This window comes from Cygnus atratus, chromosome 27 (assembly GCF_013377495.2).
Source record: "Cygnus atratus isolate AKBS03 ecotype Queensland, Australia chromosome 27, CAtr_DNAZoo_HiC_assembly, whole genome shotgun sequence".
Lineage (NCBI taxonomy): Eukaryota > Metazoa > Chordata > Aves > Anseriformes > Anatidae > Cygnus > Cygnus atratus.
Window position 1 is genome coordinate 5,429,648 of NC_066388.1, and position 18,185 is coordinate 5,447,832.

Below are 18,185 nucleotides of genomic sequence, written 5' to 3' on the forward strand. Positions count from 1 at the left end.
TAACTACAGACTAAGATTGCAGAGTAGCTCAGGGGAAAGGTCTGTGAGCAGTGTCAGCCACTTGCAGGGTGAGATCCTGAGCAGGTGTAAAGTAATATAGCCCCGTGGCACAACTCACTATCTGGAACCATGCAGCACAAGAGTGGAGTCTGTATAACTCTACAATAAACTACATAGCTGACCACTTAAAGCAATGATACCACTGCAAGAGTTGTTATACACTGAACAACACCATACATGCTCCAGAATGCTGTTTAAATTATTGCAGTGAACAGTTCTGTAAGAAAGGGAGATAACTGTGGTATACAGTATTTACAGATATGTAAGGCAGAAAAAAATCAGCAACTGCAATCTCTGTGCAGCACAACTCAATAAAGAGATTCCATGTACAACAGTATCAGTACAAGGTTTTTATCCAAGTGGGATTACATACAAGCACAAAAATAAAACATTCTGTATTCTACATTATAATACAAAGGCAGGCAGTCAATAAATAGGTCAATAAATTATGGGAAGCACAGAAGAGTATGTGTGAAAACAGGTATGTGTGAAAACCAGGAAACTGTTTTTAGTTGGTGCATGATAATGTCTTTTGTGTTCATTCCCATGAAGTGTTACAGTGATTCTTTCAAAGGCCTTTATCACCTCCAGTGAAGATAACTTTCCCTTAAAAGTGTAAAACAGATGCAGGGACAGTACAGTAGGCTCTGGTACAGGCTAAAAGAGTCAGCGTCACTTACACTTTCCCAAGAATCTGACAAATTTGCAGCTTAGTATAAATAAAGTGACGGGTCTATTGTTTCTCAGCTCCGACACCTTCTTATCACCAGGATTTTTTGCAGAAGACTGGAGGAAACATGGCATGTGACTCCATCATATATAGTTTAAGGGGGGGGGGGGGGGGAAGGGGCAATACCTTTATGATTTGACAAATTCAGCACATATATAAAGGAAAGATCCTCTCTATCTAGCTGGTGCAAAGGGGTTTCCTTTTCTGTCTAGCTCTGTGCAGACTCAGTGCAATACTACTTGGCCATTTGAATTGTATTAAATAGGTGTTTTGTATGTAGCTTACTGGACTGGGTGGGGGGACTAGTTTCCTAACTGGTATAAACTGGTACAATTTCAAGGATTCAAGAGATTTACTGCTCTTATTTCTGCCACCAAAAGCTCTGACCCTTGAGGGACAGCACATGGCTAAAGGAACAAAGCCAGTGCTGCTTTACACAGGGTGCTTTTGTAATAAACATGCACAGGGGGAATTTCTTGCCATTGCATGTCAGAGCACTGCAGACACCTGGCATTGCTCCTGGGCTCATTGCTTTAGTAAGAAAAATGGGAAAGGGAATGGTTCCCTTTTGCTCCAAATGCCAAATCATCCCTGCCATGATATCTTTTACTTTTAACTGAGACAGGGAAAGATAAAAGAAAGGATTAAGAAAAAAAGAAAGAAGTCTAAAGTCTTGTTCCTTAGTGATTTAGGAGCCTGTGTTCTATCAGGTAAGATCTATAGAGATAAATTTTCAAAGAAAAATCTGATCATATAAAGATCCTTATAAAGATTTTATACACAAATAAAAAATTTAGGAGTGTATAGTCCATAATTTTAGCAGTTCTGGAAAACTCTATAGATGCCAATCAATATTTACAAAGTACAAAAATATGCCTTGATTCCTGTGAATTTGAATGTGCCCCTTCTGGTGTGAAGAGCCTACCCAAACAACCCAGTGATCCGCACTATGCTCTGATATGAAGAGAGACTTGGCCATAATTTGGGCAGCAAAGAACGGCAAGAAGCAAGCAATGGAACAAAATATACATTCCCTACAGTCATATGACTTGCCAATTCCCCATGACAGGAAACATACAATTATCTGTACATGCCTCATTAAATAACCTTATTAAATAAGAAATCTGAAATGTACAAATTTACAGACTGAATCATTAAATACTTCCCCTGTGCACTCTCCTGTGCATGTGTTCCCTGCTACTATCTGCAGCCACACTCTGATACCACCATGCCTTCATATTTGAACTTGTAGGTGACCACCCCTGCATCTAGGTAGAGAATAGAGATAGGATCAAGTTTGGTTGGCACGCAGCAGGCCTTGGAGGCTTTCTGGGGATTCTTTAAGTGAACTAAAGTCTGGACAATGGCATGTTTTGTTGGTGTGACATGCTCTGTCAAGGGGTAGGCGCATACTCCATGGCACTCATAAGCTTCATATCCCGCTGGAGCGATGATCCAGGAATCCCAGCCAATCTCCTTGAAATCTATGTAGAGTGGAGTCTTTTTGCAGTAGTTGCCTTTTGCATTCCTCCGGATTCGGGCAGTAGAGTCATATATGATGTTGGAACGCATCTGGAGCAGTGCCTCCTCACCAGGGTGGCCATGGAAATTACCAACCTCCAGGTTCTCCAAGTCCAGGAGCTGCTCATGGTCTATCATTTCGTTCAACTCTTGCTTCTCCTCTTTTTTGTCATTGCTTTGGTCATCAGAGAACACAATCAACAGGGGCACATGCTTAGCCTCAGAGTTGATGTCGATATCGAGTTTCCCCTCTCCATTCTGCTCCTCCCCTTCCCTGCTCTCAATATGAACTTCCAGTCGGTGCGTGGTCAGCCCTGCCCTTCGCCAGCGCCTGATGGCTTCGGTGACCTCAAAGCTTTCCCACTCACTGCTTGTGCCATAGATCTGTCTGGATGCCAGCGCCACTATCTTTCTTTCTTCTCCTACCCCCATGTGGTCGTTTTCCAGCACTTCAAAAATTGTGACTTTTCGGTCGAGCCCATCATAGAGCATTTGGTCCCGTTCTACCAAGGTGTAGAGCCTCAGCTCTGCCATGGTGATTTCTTCATGGTGAGGGATGGACACATTGAATAGAAGGGGGTATTTCCGAACTCCTGTAATACCAATTGGGTGGGAAGCCAGATCTGGAAATGACAAAGATCATGCATTTTAGAAGGGTCAATACATCCAGTAACACATGCACTGAAGTTCATCTGACATGTTTTGCCTTGCTGGGTTTCAATGAAATAGTTTCAGGTGAGTGTTTTTTCATCACTTCCTAAAACTGTACTTGGAAAAAAGGCCAACTTCATTCTAGGTGTTTAAGGACAGAGAGATTGCAGATATGATAAAGCCCATAAACTTGGATTTAAAGATTCTCTTTCTGCTCCATGTCTTCCAGGGCCTTCTTGTCACCTGGAAGGATTTCATGTTAAAAATGTGTTGCCTAATACTGAAATGATATCAATTCTAGGTTGTTCTGTGGTACCTGCTTAACAAATGAGGAAAAACAGCCAGTGTAGGAGAGGAAGGGAAGAAGGATATGGCACTGGAGTGAACATGAGACAGATAAGCTGCATATGCAAGAACAGCAGGCTGTATCTTGGTCTGCTTAAAGTTTCTGTGCTAGCAACTATTCCCTTCCAGTGAAACGTCCCTCACCAATGGAGAGGGGCAATCACAAAGGGAGGAAAAGTCTCTTGGGAAACTGTAAAGGCTCCTGGTTAGGAAGAACAGGCGGCAAACACCCAAAGTGAGCTGCCAATCAACAGAAATCCTGCTACAGACTCAATGGGTTTCAAGTGAGCAAAGTCAAACAGCTGTACTCAGTCAGGCACTTTCGGCAGCTTTAGTTAATAACACGTGTAAGAAGAACATAATATCTGCTTGTCATTCAGACTTTCTGTCCTATCTGTGTTGTTTGTTTATACATAGGCAATATGCATTTCTTCAGGCAATGCCCGAATCTTAGCTAACGACTATGTATCTGTGGCTGAATTACTGTGCTGTCTACTTGTAACTCAGAAGACAGATTAGGACGTAGACACTATGTGTAACATTTCTGCAGAGGCAAACTGCTTGTGATCTACTACTATCTTCATCTCTGACTTCTCCAGTTTTGATATGTTTGTAGAAAAGTGACACTGATAAAGCTGCGAGTATTGGCCATGCTCCATCAGTGCACTTAAGCAAGCAGTTAACTTAAGCACATGAGCTGTCCTACTGACATGAAGAAGGTTTTGAGGCACCTGTCTTTTTCTTTCTTTCTTTTTTTTTTTCTTTTTTGCACTTCCATCCATTCATTAAAAAAAAAAAAAAAAAAAGTGCCATTCTGCTTGCATCTCTCTACCTGTCTATTGATAAGGTGGAAGCTGAATACGTTCCGCACTTCACCAGGGTAGGAACACACTACACAGGGTAGGAGAGCTGAAGGGCAATGCTATTCAAGCACAGGGTTGCTTAGCTTTAATCTCTATACTGAAAGTAATTGAGTAATTGTTGGGATTTCCTTGACCTTGGTATGCTAAAGCAAGTCTTCAGTCATTACAGATGACAACAGGGTGGAGAAAAGCCACCTGACTATACAGAAAATGAGCATGAGCAATTCACTAGGATGGAGGGCAAGGCTACACCACATGTAAGAACATGGGTGAGCCCTAGCAGGGCAAGAAAAGTGTTCATGTGTAAGTCAGGATGTGACCTTGCTCTTTAATTAGAAAGCCCATGGGGTGAAATACCTTATTGTTACCAATAGTAGGGTCAGGAAGAGTGATCTGGAGTCCATAGGAAAAGAAACATTTCCCTTAAGACCTGTACTCAAGTTTTAAGAACAGATAGAATATTACAGCCCCATTTGCAATGGAGACATTATGCATGGGTTAAAACAAAGAACTACTTCCAGCCATGCAACATAACATCTTTATAACAATAACAGATTTAATATAGGAATCAATGAATAGTAATGAAAATACCATTACTGCCAGTTTTCAGTAGGCAGGTGAACAAATTCCACGGGATAATCCATTTCTACTGTCTTGACCACTACAAGTAATTCATTTCTCTATCAAAAAAGTTATTTCGGCATGAAAGAATGGTTCCCAGTTTCACAAATTTTCAAGACAGAAAAAAAACCCCACACATTAATTGCATCACTCCTTTAATGCATGTGTTTATGAAGCTGTGTTAACATCAGTATCCTCACTTTGCATCTTCCTGTTTTGGATCAGAAGAGGTGAGAGAAAAACTGAAATGACAGACAGTTACGCTAAGTTTACCCTATCTGGTACGGAACTTTTGCTGCGATGACAAAGACATTGAATGTGATGCTTACAGAAAGGCACAGAACTGTGAACCACTACTTCTGTTACTCAAGAAAAGGTCAGTCTGTAGAGTTTTCAATGCTGCAAATAAGAAAGAATTTTGGTCTTGCCACTGGAATAATTTCAGATTTACATCACTGAACCACATTGTATTTTATTGTTCAGCATAGTTTAAATTTGCCAAATTTTATCACATTTATTTCTTCTGAATAATGCAAAATGAGAAAAGAACAATAGGCATTCCAGCATATGTCTGCATTTATGCTGATGCACAGTGACAGGCACAGCTCTTGAGGTGAATAACTGTTCACCAGTGGGTGTAACTGGTGTGCCATTAATCTTTCAATAAATTCCTCCACACTGGAGAAAAGAATACATAAAGAAGATTTAAACCACAATGCAGTGCCTCTACAAACCATAAACATGTTGCCAATAAGAAGTGTCTGGGCCTGGCAGAATGATAGAGCAGAGCAGAACAGAGCTGATGGATTTTCTCGTCACATCTGTGTTGCCAAACTGAAATAACTTGTGCACCATCTCTCCTTATACTTCATTATTTTTAAATTGCAAATGTTAGAAACAAACAAACAAAAGCCAACCAACCAAACAAAAAAAACCACAATGATATTACCTGATACACTTCATTAATTAGACTAGTGAAGTAGGAGAGAAATCCCATGACAGTTTGAATAGTTGCATATATCTCTAAGTAGTTAAAAATAATTAATTAAAACACTTGTATTTGCCAAGTGGAATAACTGGTATTTGGAAATAGTTAGCTGAAAAACATTTTTACCTGTAAAACCTGTAATGATGCAAATAGCTATTGACAAGTTATTGAATGTTAGCACTGAAACGTTATCTTGACCTTGCCGAACTGAAGGGAAATGTTGAAGCAGAAACATTTTTTTTTTTAATAGAAAATATTCTACTCCCCTAAAGTAAAACCTAAGCGTTATCCAAAATTCTGCTTCACGTATTTCTATGTATTTTCTGAACTATGCTCAGATGTCAGAGGAAGAAAACATGATGAATCCTGTGAAGATCAATAACGAGAGGATATTAACAGAAAGCCATATTTGGTTAAGCTCTCAATATGAAAATACTGCACATTTGAACAATGTGTAAAACAATTTCTTGCCTTAATTTCAAATATTAGTGAAGGTATCCAGTTGAAAATCAGGCAGATAATTGCAAAAGATGGGTGCCATTCTAGGGATAATGAAAATGTACCCAAATTATAGTTAGTGCCATACAAACACTAAAGGAACATCTTCTTCCCCCAAAACCTTACGATCTCAAAAGCAAAGGACAAGGGATCTATCTTGCAGCAAGTGGTATCTGGCTTACATTGGTACATACAGTATTAGTTGTCTATTTCCAATGGTGGCCTCAATGAATGGTAATTTTTTCCCCTTAGTGCAGTTCCTGCTCAATGCCTTGTAAATACATTTCATGTTGACTACAAGGGTGCTTATTTCTATTTGCTTCCTCTAGAGATGCACATATCTTACCTTCATTTTTGAAGCTCCTAATAATATTTGCGGATGGCATAGATGTCCTATCAGTGGCAAACTTGTTGTACAGCTCTAGCATGTACTCTGGTGGGTCCACCTTGGCCGTTTCATGCAGGGGAATGTCAGAGAGGTTCAACGTCTTCAGGAACTCATTCTTCATATTCTGAAGCAGCGTGTTGAAATCAACACCATCCTGCTCGGACAGGATCTCATCGAAAAGAGGCACGTCTTCCTCCAGGGAAGAGTGCTCCAAGCTCAGGATGGGACTGCAAGCAGCAAGGTGAACCAAGAGACAGAGGACACCCCACAGCTGGAGGACTACAGAATCCATGGCTTCGGCTTCGCTCTAGTCTCCAACCACACTCAACAAGCTCTAGCTCTCGTGTGGGCTAAGTGGCGGTTTTATCCCCTGGGTTATATGCCGCTTGTGTCACAGGGAGATGACAAGTTTGGAAGCTCTTGTCTTGAAACTTGTGATCCGTCCTCTCTCTCCCCCTTCCCCCTCCCCAAAACCAGGTCTCAGTAATTGGATATGGCTTGCTCTCTTCTATGGTCGCCTTGCCTCTCTTATCTCATGTAGTGTAAGCTGTTCACCAGATTTGTTGCTATCTTGCAATCCCCTTTCCCTTAATGAGCGTTTTGTAAACATTTGCGCTAGGACACTAGGAGATAGGACAAGTTTCTCCTTGGAGAGGAACTGCCCTTACTTTCTGCCTCCTGGTAGCTGACTTCCTTTGGCGTGCGTGAACAATTTCATCCACACAGATTTCAAGCTAACGTAAATTCTACAGAGCCTCTACTGAAACCTATGAATTTTGCACCAAGGGCAAAGAATAGCTCCTTTAAGGTAACAAATCTAGCTTTTTAAAAACTAATATAAAAATAAGTTTTAAAATTTCACTTCTAAAGGAACCTCTCTGGGAAAAGGTCCATTCTTCTGTGCCTTTGCAGCACAGGAGGGGAGCTGCTGGTACTACAGCAACACTGGGGTCACAAGGCCCTGAATGCAGAGAAGCATGTGAGCTCAAGATATTTGGGTGAGGAGGGTTTCTCACATTGCAGCTATAAAGCTGTGCTTTGCAAGGGCTTCACTGGGAAAAGCACTTTGCAGACAGTGAATATGAGTCAGGGAAGATCAGAGTATGGCCTGTAAAACTGAGCCCTTTTTTTTATGCAGACACCATATTACATGCATAAGGCACTGTGTTGTTTAGTGATTAAGGACTTTTATTTTATTTCATATTTTATTTTATTTTATTTTATTTTATTTATTTTCAGTGCTTATTTTTGCTATAAAACACTCTTTCCTGATCCGAACATTAACACTGGTTGAATGCTAGTGCTCAGTGCCATGTGCCATATAAATGCTCAGAAACAGAGAAAGTAAAGAAAAATCTTTTCTTCCTTTCACATCTTACATATTTGACTTGGGAGGTTATAGGTTACAGTTACTTTTTATTTAGTCACAAGACTATCCAAAAACTATTGAAAATGCACAAAGGCCAACAGACTACTGACTTCATTACTCACCTTTGCATGACTTCAAATAGCTCAGAAGTACGATGTGGGGTATCTGGAAACGTTTTTGCCAAAAAGGTGTGCTAAAGTTGTTTAGTGGCTGATGTGCAAATTTCAACAAAATGTGAGCATCGCACATGCAAAGAATATGTATATTTTCTTGAGCAAGTTGTTATATAACATTGTTGTTATATAACATTGACCACTTAAATCACTTCATTGTTCAGACTTTTTCGAAGTGGCCTTGTTTTGGCTACAGGGCCAGAGCTCAGCTCCTCTCTAGTAGACAACTTCAAGATGAAGGGCCATTTCTTCTCATTATCACTGCAAAGTTTTGCTGCCAATAAGAGCTTTACCAAGAGCTTTACCAAAGAGTAAACCTAAACTGATTTGTTGATTTTTCTGGACTCTGCTTTTCCATTCTGGCTAAGCATATCCAGTGATTTGCTACCCCATCTTTGCAACTTTCTTCCTTCTTCAATAGCCCAAATCTGTCACTGGCAGAAATGGCCACAACTCCAGCTGACTTAATTAGAATGATACTCAAACCATGCTTATTTAAAGTAATACTCTCTATTTTTATTTTTTTTTCATAAATATCAATATCTTTGTCAAAGTCATGTATGGTATTGATGTCAGGTACATCAGCTAGGCCTTTTAACCTGGCTTCATTCAACTTTTCTCCTTCTAGGCATGGGAAACTTGATAATAAACCAAAACATATTATCAAGGTCCCTGTTACTGCTTAGCTGCATTGGAAGTTGATATTTGAGCTTAGGAAGATTAATTTAGATCTCAGTGTGGATTTCATGGTTATCTGTACAACCTTATCTATAAATCCTCTTCAGCCTTATGAAAGACTTTCTCTGAATATTGTGGCTTTCCAGAGCTAAGCACAGAAAATCTTAGGGAAATTTTGGAGCTGAGTTGAGGTCAGTTATGTTAATTAACTTAAAAAGAAAAGCACAGCCTTCTTGCTTGTGATTCATCACCTGACTATGCTGAGCTAAGGTCCATATGGCTGTAGGGAGGGAGATTAACAATGAAAAGTGTGAGAAAAGAGTCAGGGAACATAGCCCTAACTCTTTTCTTCAGTACAGTAACTGGCTACTGTAAAAGGAGATCTTTGAGATGCTTTGTCATAGACAGGTGAACAGGTAGTACATTTGCTATAAAAGCAATAGTACCTACAGAAGTGGTTTCAAAAGGTCCTTTTTATGCTTAAATATTAATTTCAGAAATGCACTGACTTCATATATATAAATGTATATATTTTTCCATGAAGGGTGTAAGCATTTCGTAGGAGCTCCTGCTTGTTGGAAGGCAAGAGGTGCTGAATCTTCTCAGCACTTCACAGCATATGGCCTTATACTTAGTGCTTGCTCATATCTGGTTTTCCTTCTCAGACAAGCATGAATAACAGCTTGAATGCATAGGCAACAGCAAGCAGAGATATGCCTTTCAGAGCTTGTAGGCATTGGGATCTACAGCATTATAGGGCCCAATTCTGAGGGTTTTGAGTTTTCTGCGAGTTTTAGAGCTAAAGGTTTTAAATTTAAAAGCATTTTTTGAGTATTTGTACAACTGAGATTTTTCGCTGAATCTCTGCCCTTGCTATGAACACTGGTGATTCTGAGGAGTGAGCCTTAAGCACACATTAAGTCAGTCTCCTTTCTATTATTCTGTTAATCAAACAATTCTACAGCCAGAGGAGTTTTTCCATGTTCACTCCACTTTCCTACAGTTTAAAACTTAGCCTGCTGTGCAGCTTTGGTTTGCTGGGTGACAAAAATGAACAAGGTTACTGTAACTGCTCTGGCAGTGACATAAGCAGAGCTGACACTGCCTTCGAGCAGAGGCTGGGCTACTGACCTCTCTAAGCCTTACTAAGTCCAGACATTTTCTGTGAATCTGTAAGTTCACACCCTGTAGATATAAATATGTAAGTAAAATGTAGTGTGCACACAGCGATCTGACATAAATTCCTTAACCCACAAATATGTCATCTTCATTCAGTGGCTCATGAGAAGCACAATCACTGCTCAGACATTCCAGCTGTCTTTGCATTTCCACTCTTGTTTTGATAACTCCTTGAACAATAGCATACTGAAAGGCAATGCAGCCTGCTGTGTTATATACAAACCAGCTTTCACTGAGTTTCTTAGCTTACTCAATTTAGATCCTGTTGGGGATCTGCCAAATGAGGAGAACCCATAGAGTACATCTGATATAAAAGCAGCTTCCTGTTTCCGTAGGTTTTAGGCTGATTAATTTAACATGATTTTTTTTTTCCAGAGTTGAAATATTTAACAGAATGGCTTTATTTCATGTCACTGAAATTAAAAGGTTTGGTCTTTTTTTTCACATGCACTGCAATTTACATGTACAATAAGTATCCTGGAAAGGAAACTACCCTCAAGAAATCTATGCTAAACAGATTAACTGAGGTAGATGGAGAGAGAGAACATTAATAGACATTACTGTATAATTGTTATTAAATTTTGTAGCATAATTGATGACCCCATTTCGTGAGCAATAAATTGTGCATCAGGCAGGTAGCGTTACAGAAAGGTTTCTTGGCCTTCATTCCTAGGAAATTTGGGTTCTTTTCCCCAGAGAATTCAAAGCTGTACATGGGAAAATGTAGCTAATGGAAACCTTAGCCTTTGCACTGATCCTGACAGAATCAGGGAACAATATTCAATGCAACTATGGCATTGTTTAACTAATGTCTCGCCCTTCCTGTTCGAGCTGGCTGCTGGTGGAGGTGGCACTCTAGATCGGACACTCTTCATTCTCATGCCATGAGACCTGGAGGAGGTGTGCAGAGAGAGGGCCGTTTGCACTCACAGTGCTAAGCAGCTCGGGCAAGAACGTGAGCGCGGTTGACACAGCGGTAGCCGAGGCTACACGGCAACTCCTGGGAACAGCTCAGCTGTCGAAAGGGTCAGTCCTGAAGATTGTGGGTCTCCAAAATAGACTCTAATCTCAGGCACCATGCAGCTTCCTCCAAGCTGATGCCTCTACGGCTTCTTCTGTCAAGAGGCAGCAGAAGAGCAGGGGTTTGAACAGGAATGTGTGAAGCAAGCTCAGCGCTGAAAGGCTAGAAAGTGAAGCAGAGCTTTACGAAGTGCCAAGGTCGACGATACACCATGATTGAAATGGTGTGATGCTCCTCTGGGTAAGAGGAAGTTGGGAAAAAAGAATGTGAAGTGTTTTTTAAGCATCCTTACCCTTCCTTAGTATGATTTTCAGCATGGAGAAAAACTTGCTCTCACTAACACTCAGAAAGTGTTGGGATGTGGAACTTTTTCCAAGAGAAAGTGTTTAATGTTTGCTTATGTGTCCTGGGTTTTTGTGACTTAAATGGTTCCTCAGTGAATAAACAGAGAGCTTGCCAGTTAGTTACAAGAAGTCACGTGTAATTTTTCCACGTGTAAACTCAGTCAGCTGGATTTTGGTTCAGTAGTGCATAACAACAAATTTCATAAGATTTACAATCCAATTTTATTAGATGTTAAGGTTTTTTAAACATGAACAAATCGTTTCTTTTCTTTTTTTCTTTCTATTTTTAATCCTTCTCCCTGATTCATTTTTTGAATAGATTCTATTGAAAAGACCACTCCGAAAACATATAAAAGAAAACCCAAAGAGATTAAGTTTTCAGTAGAGGAAAAGAATGTAATTGGTCATGGTTTAAATATAGAAGCATTGCTGAAAATCAAATATTCCTTACAGATTACTCTTTAGTTTGTTTGTTTGTTTGGTAATAAAAAAGAGAGAGATTTGATGAAAAAATATCTGATTAAATAAATCATCTATTGGTTAGGGGAAGGATATTAAAATATTGCCTGCTCTGTTTATAAATGAATATAAATATCACAGGTAAAATTTGGGCTGGAATATGGAGATAAGAGCTTTCCATTTCAGATTTCACAAGGGAAGGCTTTGCATCCGGTATGGTCTTTTAGGGACTTTTCTGATAGATCTTTAAACTGTAATTTCAAATCCCCATATTTAGGGCTGGAGACACAAGAAACCAAACAAATATTGGACATTTTCAGTATCCTATGACCTTGAGCAGCTTTACAGTTTTCATTTAAGCTTCACGTTTATTTGTCATGGAACATTTCCATATTTGCATGTGTAATACATAAGAAAAAAAATCTGTCCTGCAAGAACGTACACTGTATATAAAGAAGAAAGAAAGAGAGGATAACAAAAGGGATGCATCCTTGTTTCATAGAAGAAAATTTTTCAAACAACTTTGAGTCAGCAGTCGTGCCTCCATTTCTGGAATTCAAAATGCAATGCCCTGCTTTGCCACAAGAAAATACCCCCTGCCCCTCTCCAGCCTGCTCTTGCAAGTGATTTGCATTATAGCACACGGGAACTTTTGCTTCTGTGCTAGAAACTTTGAGAAAAAAATAATGTCAAGCCTGAGAGTCGTTTCTAAATGACACTGAGAGTTCTCATTCTCAGACACATGACTTCTTTTGCCCATTAAGTAATACAGCATTAATAAAGGAGAAAGGATGTGTTTTAATGGAAAAAAAACAACAGTGCCTTTGGTGACGTTAATCACCCCTTAAAAACACAGATAAATCTAAAAAAAGCCCACATATTTTTCCACTGCATGGTGTTAAGAGGTATAACGTATCTCTATCACAACACTTTGATCAAATGTCAACATTCAGACTGAATCAACATTAAGACATCTTGTTTGGAAATTTTCAAAATTCCTGCTGAGCACATCTTCAATCCTTTCCAAAATCTGTATAAATGCAGGGGTTTTGGTTCAAAGCTGCTCTCTAATCAGGATACCACTGACTTATATGCCATTTCAGGGAAGTAGGAGAGTGATGCAAGCTAATGCGCTCTAGCAAGCACCCCAGCATATGATTTGAAATTTTCCAAAATACAGACACAAAATTATTACGAATATGGCCCACAATTGTCTCTGTCAGGAGATAGCTGTGGCATGAGGCAACTGTTGGATGTGATATGGTAGATAAAGAAGAGTGTGACACTGACAGTGTGATGAGCTTGCAATGGAATAACTAAAATTAGTTTCCGTTCCTGCATCTGCCTGAGTCCTTGTTCCTGTATGCCTCAGTTCATGGCTGCTCTGGATTTTCTTTCCATAAATGGGCTGTTCCCCAGCAGCTCTCTGTTCTGATTTCAGATGGCACTGGAAATCGGAAAGATATTATTTAAAGAAAGAGTGGGAAGAGAGAGGCGTAGCAATGTGTTAAAACCAGAGTGATGGAGAAAAAGAAAAGAAAACAGAGAGAAGAAGGAAAGACATTGTGCAGCCACAACAGAAGGGAACTACTTAAACTGTGTCACACAGCCTCCTTGTGACCTTTTGGAGACAATATTGAAATGCACATCAATAGCTCTATAAGGGAAGCCAGTGGCATTTCATCTTCATCAGCTATTTCCAGGCAAGTGAAAAGGCTGGGGGACACACTAACAAGTAGGGCACACAGACTACCTGCATGACTGCTGTCAATTACCTTTTTTTGTTCTGTTTTTCCTGCTGAGGTGGCAAAAGCTCCAGGCTCTAGGAAGGGAGTCCATCACTGTGCATTTGCACAACTGCAATCTGGTCTTAGCGGCAGGTCATTGGCCATGAGGCGGTACAGATAAATAATGATACGCAGAGATTTTTCAAGCTGGCACAAAGCCTGAGTAACTGAAACAGAAAGAAGAGGACTGGAAATAGCTGGACACTGCCTTCTTGTCAGTGTCCTGTCAGTCGTATGTGGCAAATTCACTGCAAGCATGTGGCTTCATTTTTACTGTGAATCCCAGCTCCCTGTGTGCTCAATTCCTTGAGCACTATTTGGATGAGCTACCATTATCCAGTGTGATTGAATTTTCTTTATATGTAATTGGGAAATTTGTGCTAGCATGCAGTCATGCACATAACTCAGTCTTGTGTAGTGAGAGAATGATACACAGAAATTCTTAGATCCTTACATGAGAAAGACAATGCAGCCCCTTGCTTTTGTGTCTGCTTCTGTACATTTCAGCATTTAATCTTTCTTTTTTCCTGCCAAGCTTCAAAACACATCAACACAGGCGATAAAAATGTTTCCACGAGCATAAGTATTTCCAGGAACACTAAGATAAACATTTGCTTATATCATTTATGAGATGGGGGACACCTCAAGAAATCTATTGATTTGTCTCCCCTCCCATTATTTGTGTATATACACAGATGGAGGCTCTAAGTAATATAAAATTTAGTACCTTTAAAGGTCACACAATTTATTTGGGCTAACAATTCAAATCCAGTGGGACACAGTTGAAATGAAATCAATATCTGAGATCTTCATAAAGAACCTGATTGTATTGCAATGCTAATGAACAGCAGAGTAGGCATGCTATTTAATACTAAAAGTTTTGACTCCGCTGGCTTCTTATCATACTTGCTTCACAGCACAGCTTAATAGAAAAAGGTCAAGAGAAAGTTTTAATTTTACATTGTTGAAATTCCTTCTCTCATAATCTAGTTATTTTGTGAAGCTTTGGATTCATGTGGGTGTTAAACTTTGGGCAACCCTCTGAGCAGCTTCAGTGACACTGACAAAAGCAAGACTCCTGAACAAAACTTTACAGAAATCTCCCAAGTTGTTCCCCTTTGTCAGCTATGTCCAAGTGGACTGTTTGAGGAATAACATTCTTTTCCTTAATGACAACTCCATTTAAATACTTCCAAAGCCCTAAAAGGATAGAGCTCTTGGGAACAATGACTAAATATATCCTGTCCCTGTTTTTTGGAACTATAGATTTTTAATCTTGAACAATGGATTTGAAGAAAACAGGTTATGTTCACCAGAAATTATTTTGATTAATAACTCAAAATTACTTAATTAACAACTAAACATAGATTCTGGTAGTTTGTTGATATCTCAGTGCGAGATGGTAATTACAAAGCCAACAGCTTGTATTCACCTCAACAAAACATGAAGAAAAATGAGACAAGCGTGTCTAATAATTGTTCTGTTTATTTTATGTTAGGGTTGGCATCAAAAAGGAAAGTTAAGTTCTATGTGACAGTAGAAGAGACTGATTCAGTAAAAAACAAACAAACAAATAAAAATTGTCTAAATCCACCCTTAAAAATTGAAAGAATTAAAATTAACATTTCAGTTTCTGTAATCTGATGATTGGAATTATAATGGATAAATTAGGATGGTCAGCAGCCTTTCTCAGTTATGTTTGTCATGCAAATGAATATCAAATTCTGTCTTTTCCACTTAAAAAAAAAAAAGTGTAGAAGTTCTTTTTATTTTCACTTCAAACACAGCAAAAATTCCAAATATGGTCTTGTCCTCCTAGACTCTATGGTGTTTTGCCTTCTATATGTGCTGGTTATCAGCAAATGAAAGAAAAAAAAAGTTTTAAATACTTCTTATATTTAGTGCAGAAGAAAAAGGTAATGATTACATTCCCTATGGGGAAACCTTCCAGAATGTTTAAACTCATGGCTTTTTGTTGCCAAAACTACCAGAGAAAGGCTGGGAAAAAACTGTTTTGGAGACATTCTTTTTTATGAAAAAGTTAAAAAAATTGAGAGAGAAATATTAATAAAAATTAGTTTTTGTCATACAGTCTACTTTTCTAAAGGGAAAGAGCTTATGTATAGCCCAGGTATAATTGCATAGGGTTTGCTTGTCTGTTACTGATTTTAGTTTGGCTTCTGCAACTTTACTGTTTAGGATGCTCAGGATACATATATATTTGTTAGCATTAGTTAGAAATTTGATCAAATGCTGCTAGTAGCTCAGTTCACAACTGCTGATTTTCCTCACCTGAAAAAATCTTACAAGACCAACAATAAAGTGAAAGACTAATTCTTCTCCAAATTTAAATGGCATATTAAAAATATGACTTTATCTTGACCACTTAAAAAAAAACAAAACAAAACAAAAAAAAACACCACAATGGGCGGTGAAAATGAGAGCCCCTAGGCAACTGCTATAAGCAGTTATTGCCAGGATGCTTTCCTGATTGATACACAAATTGTTTTCTGATTAGCTGTCCCATCAGTTTGAGTCCATTCTAGTGGCAGTGCGTGCATAAAAAGACACCTCTCCCTCTCAGGTACTAATTAAACTGTATTAACAGTTGTGATGCTCGGGATCATGAAAATACATTTTAATTGGAGAATTTTTAATGATTCTTCCACTTTTTAGAGTTTTGTACTGACAGTTCTATCCTTCTTGTTGTGTTATCTCCTTCACAGCTGTTTAACATCTATGAGCTGTGCATAAACACTCTTCTATCTGAAGGATCCCACACTTCTGGTGTTTCCTCACTTTTGATTCATGAGACCCCCACGTTTAGGATTGCAGCTTGTAGGAGTTTGTAATGTGCTTTAAATCATGCTGCACATCTCCCAGTTTTTCTCAGAGCGGCTTGGCAGATAGGAGTGTCTTGTGAAGCGCGGATGGCAGCTTATCTTACTGAGAGCATGGAACAAGCCCCTCACAGTCCCTGGTGTTAAAGGGCTCTACTTATCTGGAATGAGTGGCAGAGTGCCCTGGCTCGGCTCTCAGTATATTGCACCCAGGGACATTGCTTAATGTGATGCTGTCAAACACCTCCTGGTGTGCTCAGGGCAAATTTCTGATTCAGGGAGCTTCTTTAGGTGAAAACAGCCCCTGCTTCCTATCACAAGGGATGGAAAGGGTTAGTGGCTACCACTGTTGGGTCAAGCCTTAAAGTCCTTATGTCTCAAGTTAAGCACATTTTTAAATGCCTTCCAATTACTATTTGACCATCTGTACAACGGTGACAGCAGGAGAAAGGGGAAACTCCACAGCAGCTGGCATGGTGGCAATCGCAGCATGTATGCGATGGGTGGATGTGTTGTGTCCTACCCAGGAACTGTTGGGCAGGATTTACAGCATGCAAACAAATAAAGGCCTTAGCTGCCTTTATAGTCTGGGCTGTCCTGGAAGCCTTCAAAACCGTAAGAGCCTTCTCAGAAAAACTCATTGCACTGCTTTACCCCTCTACCCTCCGTTATATCCCCTCATCAGCTCTCATCCTAGTACCAGAAATTACAGGATAATTTTTAAAGGATACTTTCCCCAGTCTGAGCATGGCCACAAATGGGTCTATATGATACATCCGTTTTTCTATCCAACAAGAAATGGCTGGATCAATTAGAGGACCCACTCATTAGGTCTGTTTCACCTTACTCTCTTTATACACACCCTCAGAAAACTAAATAAAGTGGGACCTTTCAAGTCACATGAGTCTGTCTACCTCTCACTGAGCTGTGAAAAAGAGCAAAGGAAAAAAATTGCAGAATAGGAAGAGAAATGCTAAAAACAGTACATGGTATGGCCACGATGAGCACCAGAACAGCAGGACCTGCCTGCAAGGAGTAGAGACCTGGATACAGAACTCCAGCCAGCCTGCCTGCCCACTTTCTCCCCTGGCTACCTCTCCAAACGAAGCAAAGCAAAGCAAAGCAAAGAAACAAAAACCCAACCAAGCAAGAGTGCAGAATTCTTCTGTGGAGTATTTATGCCTGAGGGAGGAGCATAGCCAAGCAGGAAGAGCAGAGGTAGAGGCAGATGGCAGGATGAGGTTTGTTAGATTTCACCTGGTGACAACAGGGGTGAGAAGATGAGGAAAAGGAGATAAAGGGGATACAGGAGTTTTGGGGCTTCCCCCCTTACCTGGGCTCATGGTTAGTGTGTGATTGGCATTTGTCAGATTTATCTTAATCCTTTGCTGTATTCCTGTTCTGAAACAGAAAAAGGTTTCACTTAAATTGTGTGAATCTTTGCTACTCACATTTCTGGAATTGTGTGAATCTTTGCTTCTTACATTTCTGGAATGTTTTGATCTCCAATTAGTAAACCTTCTACAAATGTAATGCTTTATTAGATAAAGGGATAAGTGTACATATTGTAAAAAGAAGAAATGACAAATATTATGAGAAAGAGAAAAATTAATTTAGTCAAAAAATGGGACTTAATTGCACATGAAAACAAAAATCACACTGGTTTGGAA

At 39.5% G+C, this 18,185-nt stretch overlaps 1 protein-coding gene across 1 annotated transcript; it reads right to left on the reverse strand.

Moving 5' to 3' along the window:
• Positions 1–1,990: 1,990 nt before the first annotated feature.
• On the reverse strand, positions 1,991–6,957 carry BMP10 (bone morphogenetic protein 10). Its single transcript, XM_035568807.1, has 2 exons — positions 6,624–6,957; positions 1,991–2,934 (listed from the first exon to the last, which is right to left on the reverse strand). Exons 1-2 carry the CDS (start codon positions 6,955–6,957, stop codon positions 1,991–1,993), a joined length of 1,278 nt encoding a protein of 425 aa, XP_035424700.1.
• Between the last annotated feature and the right edge of the window lie 11,228 nt (positions 6,958–18,185).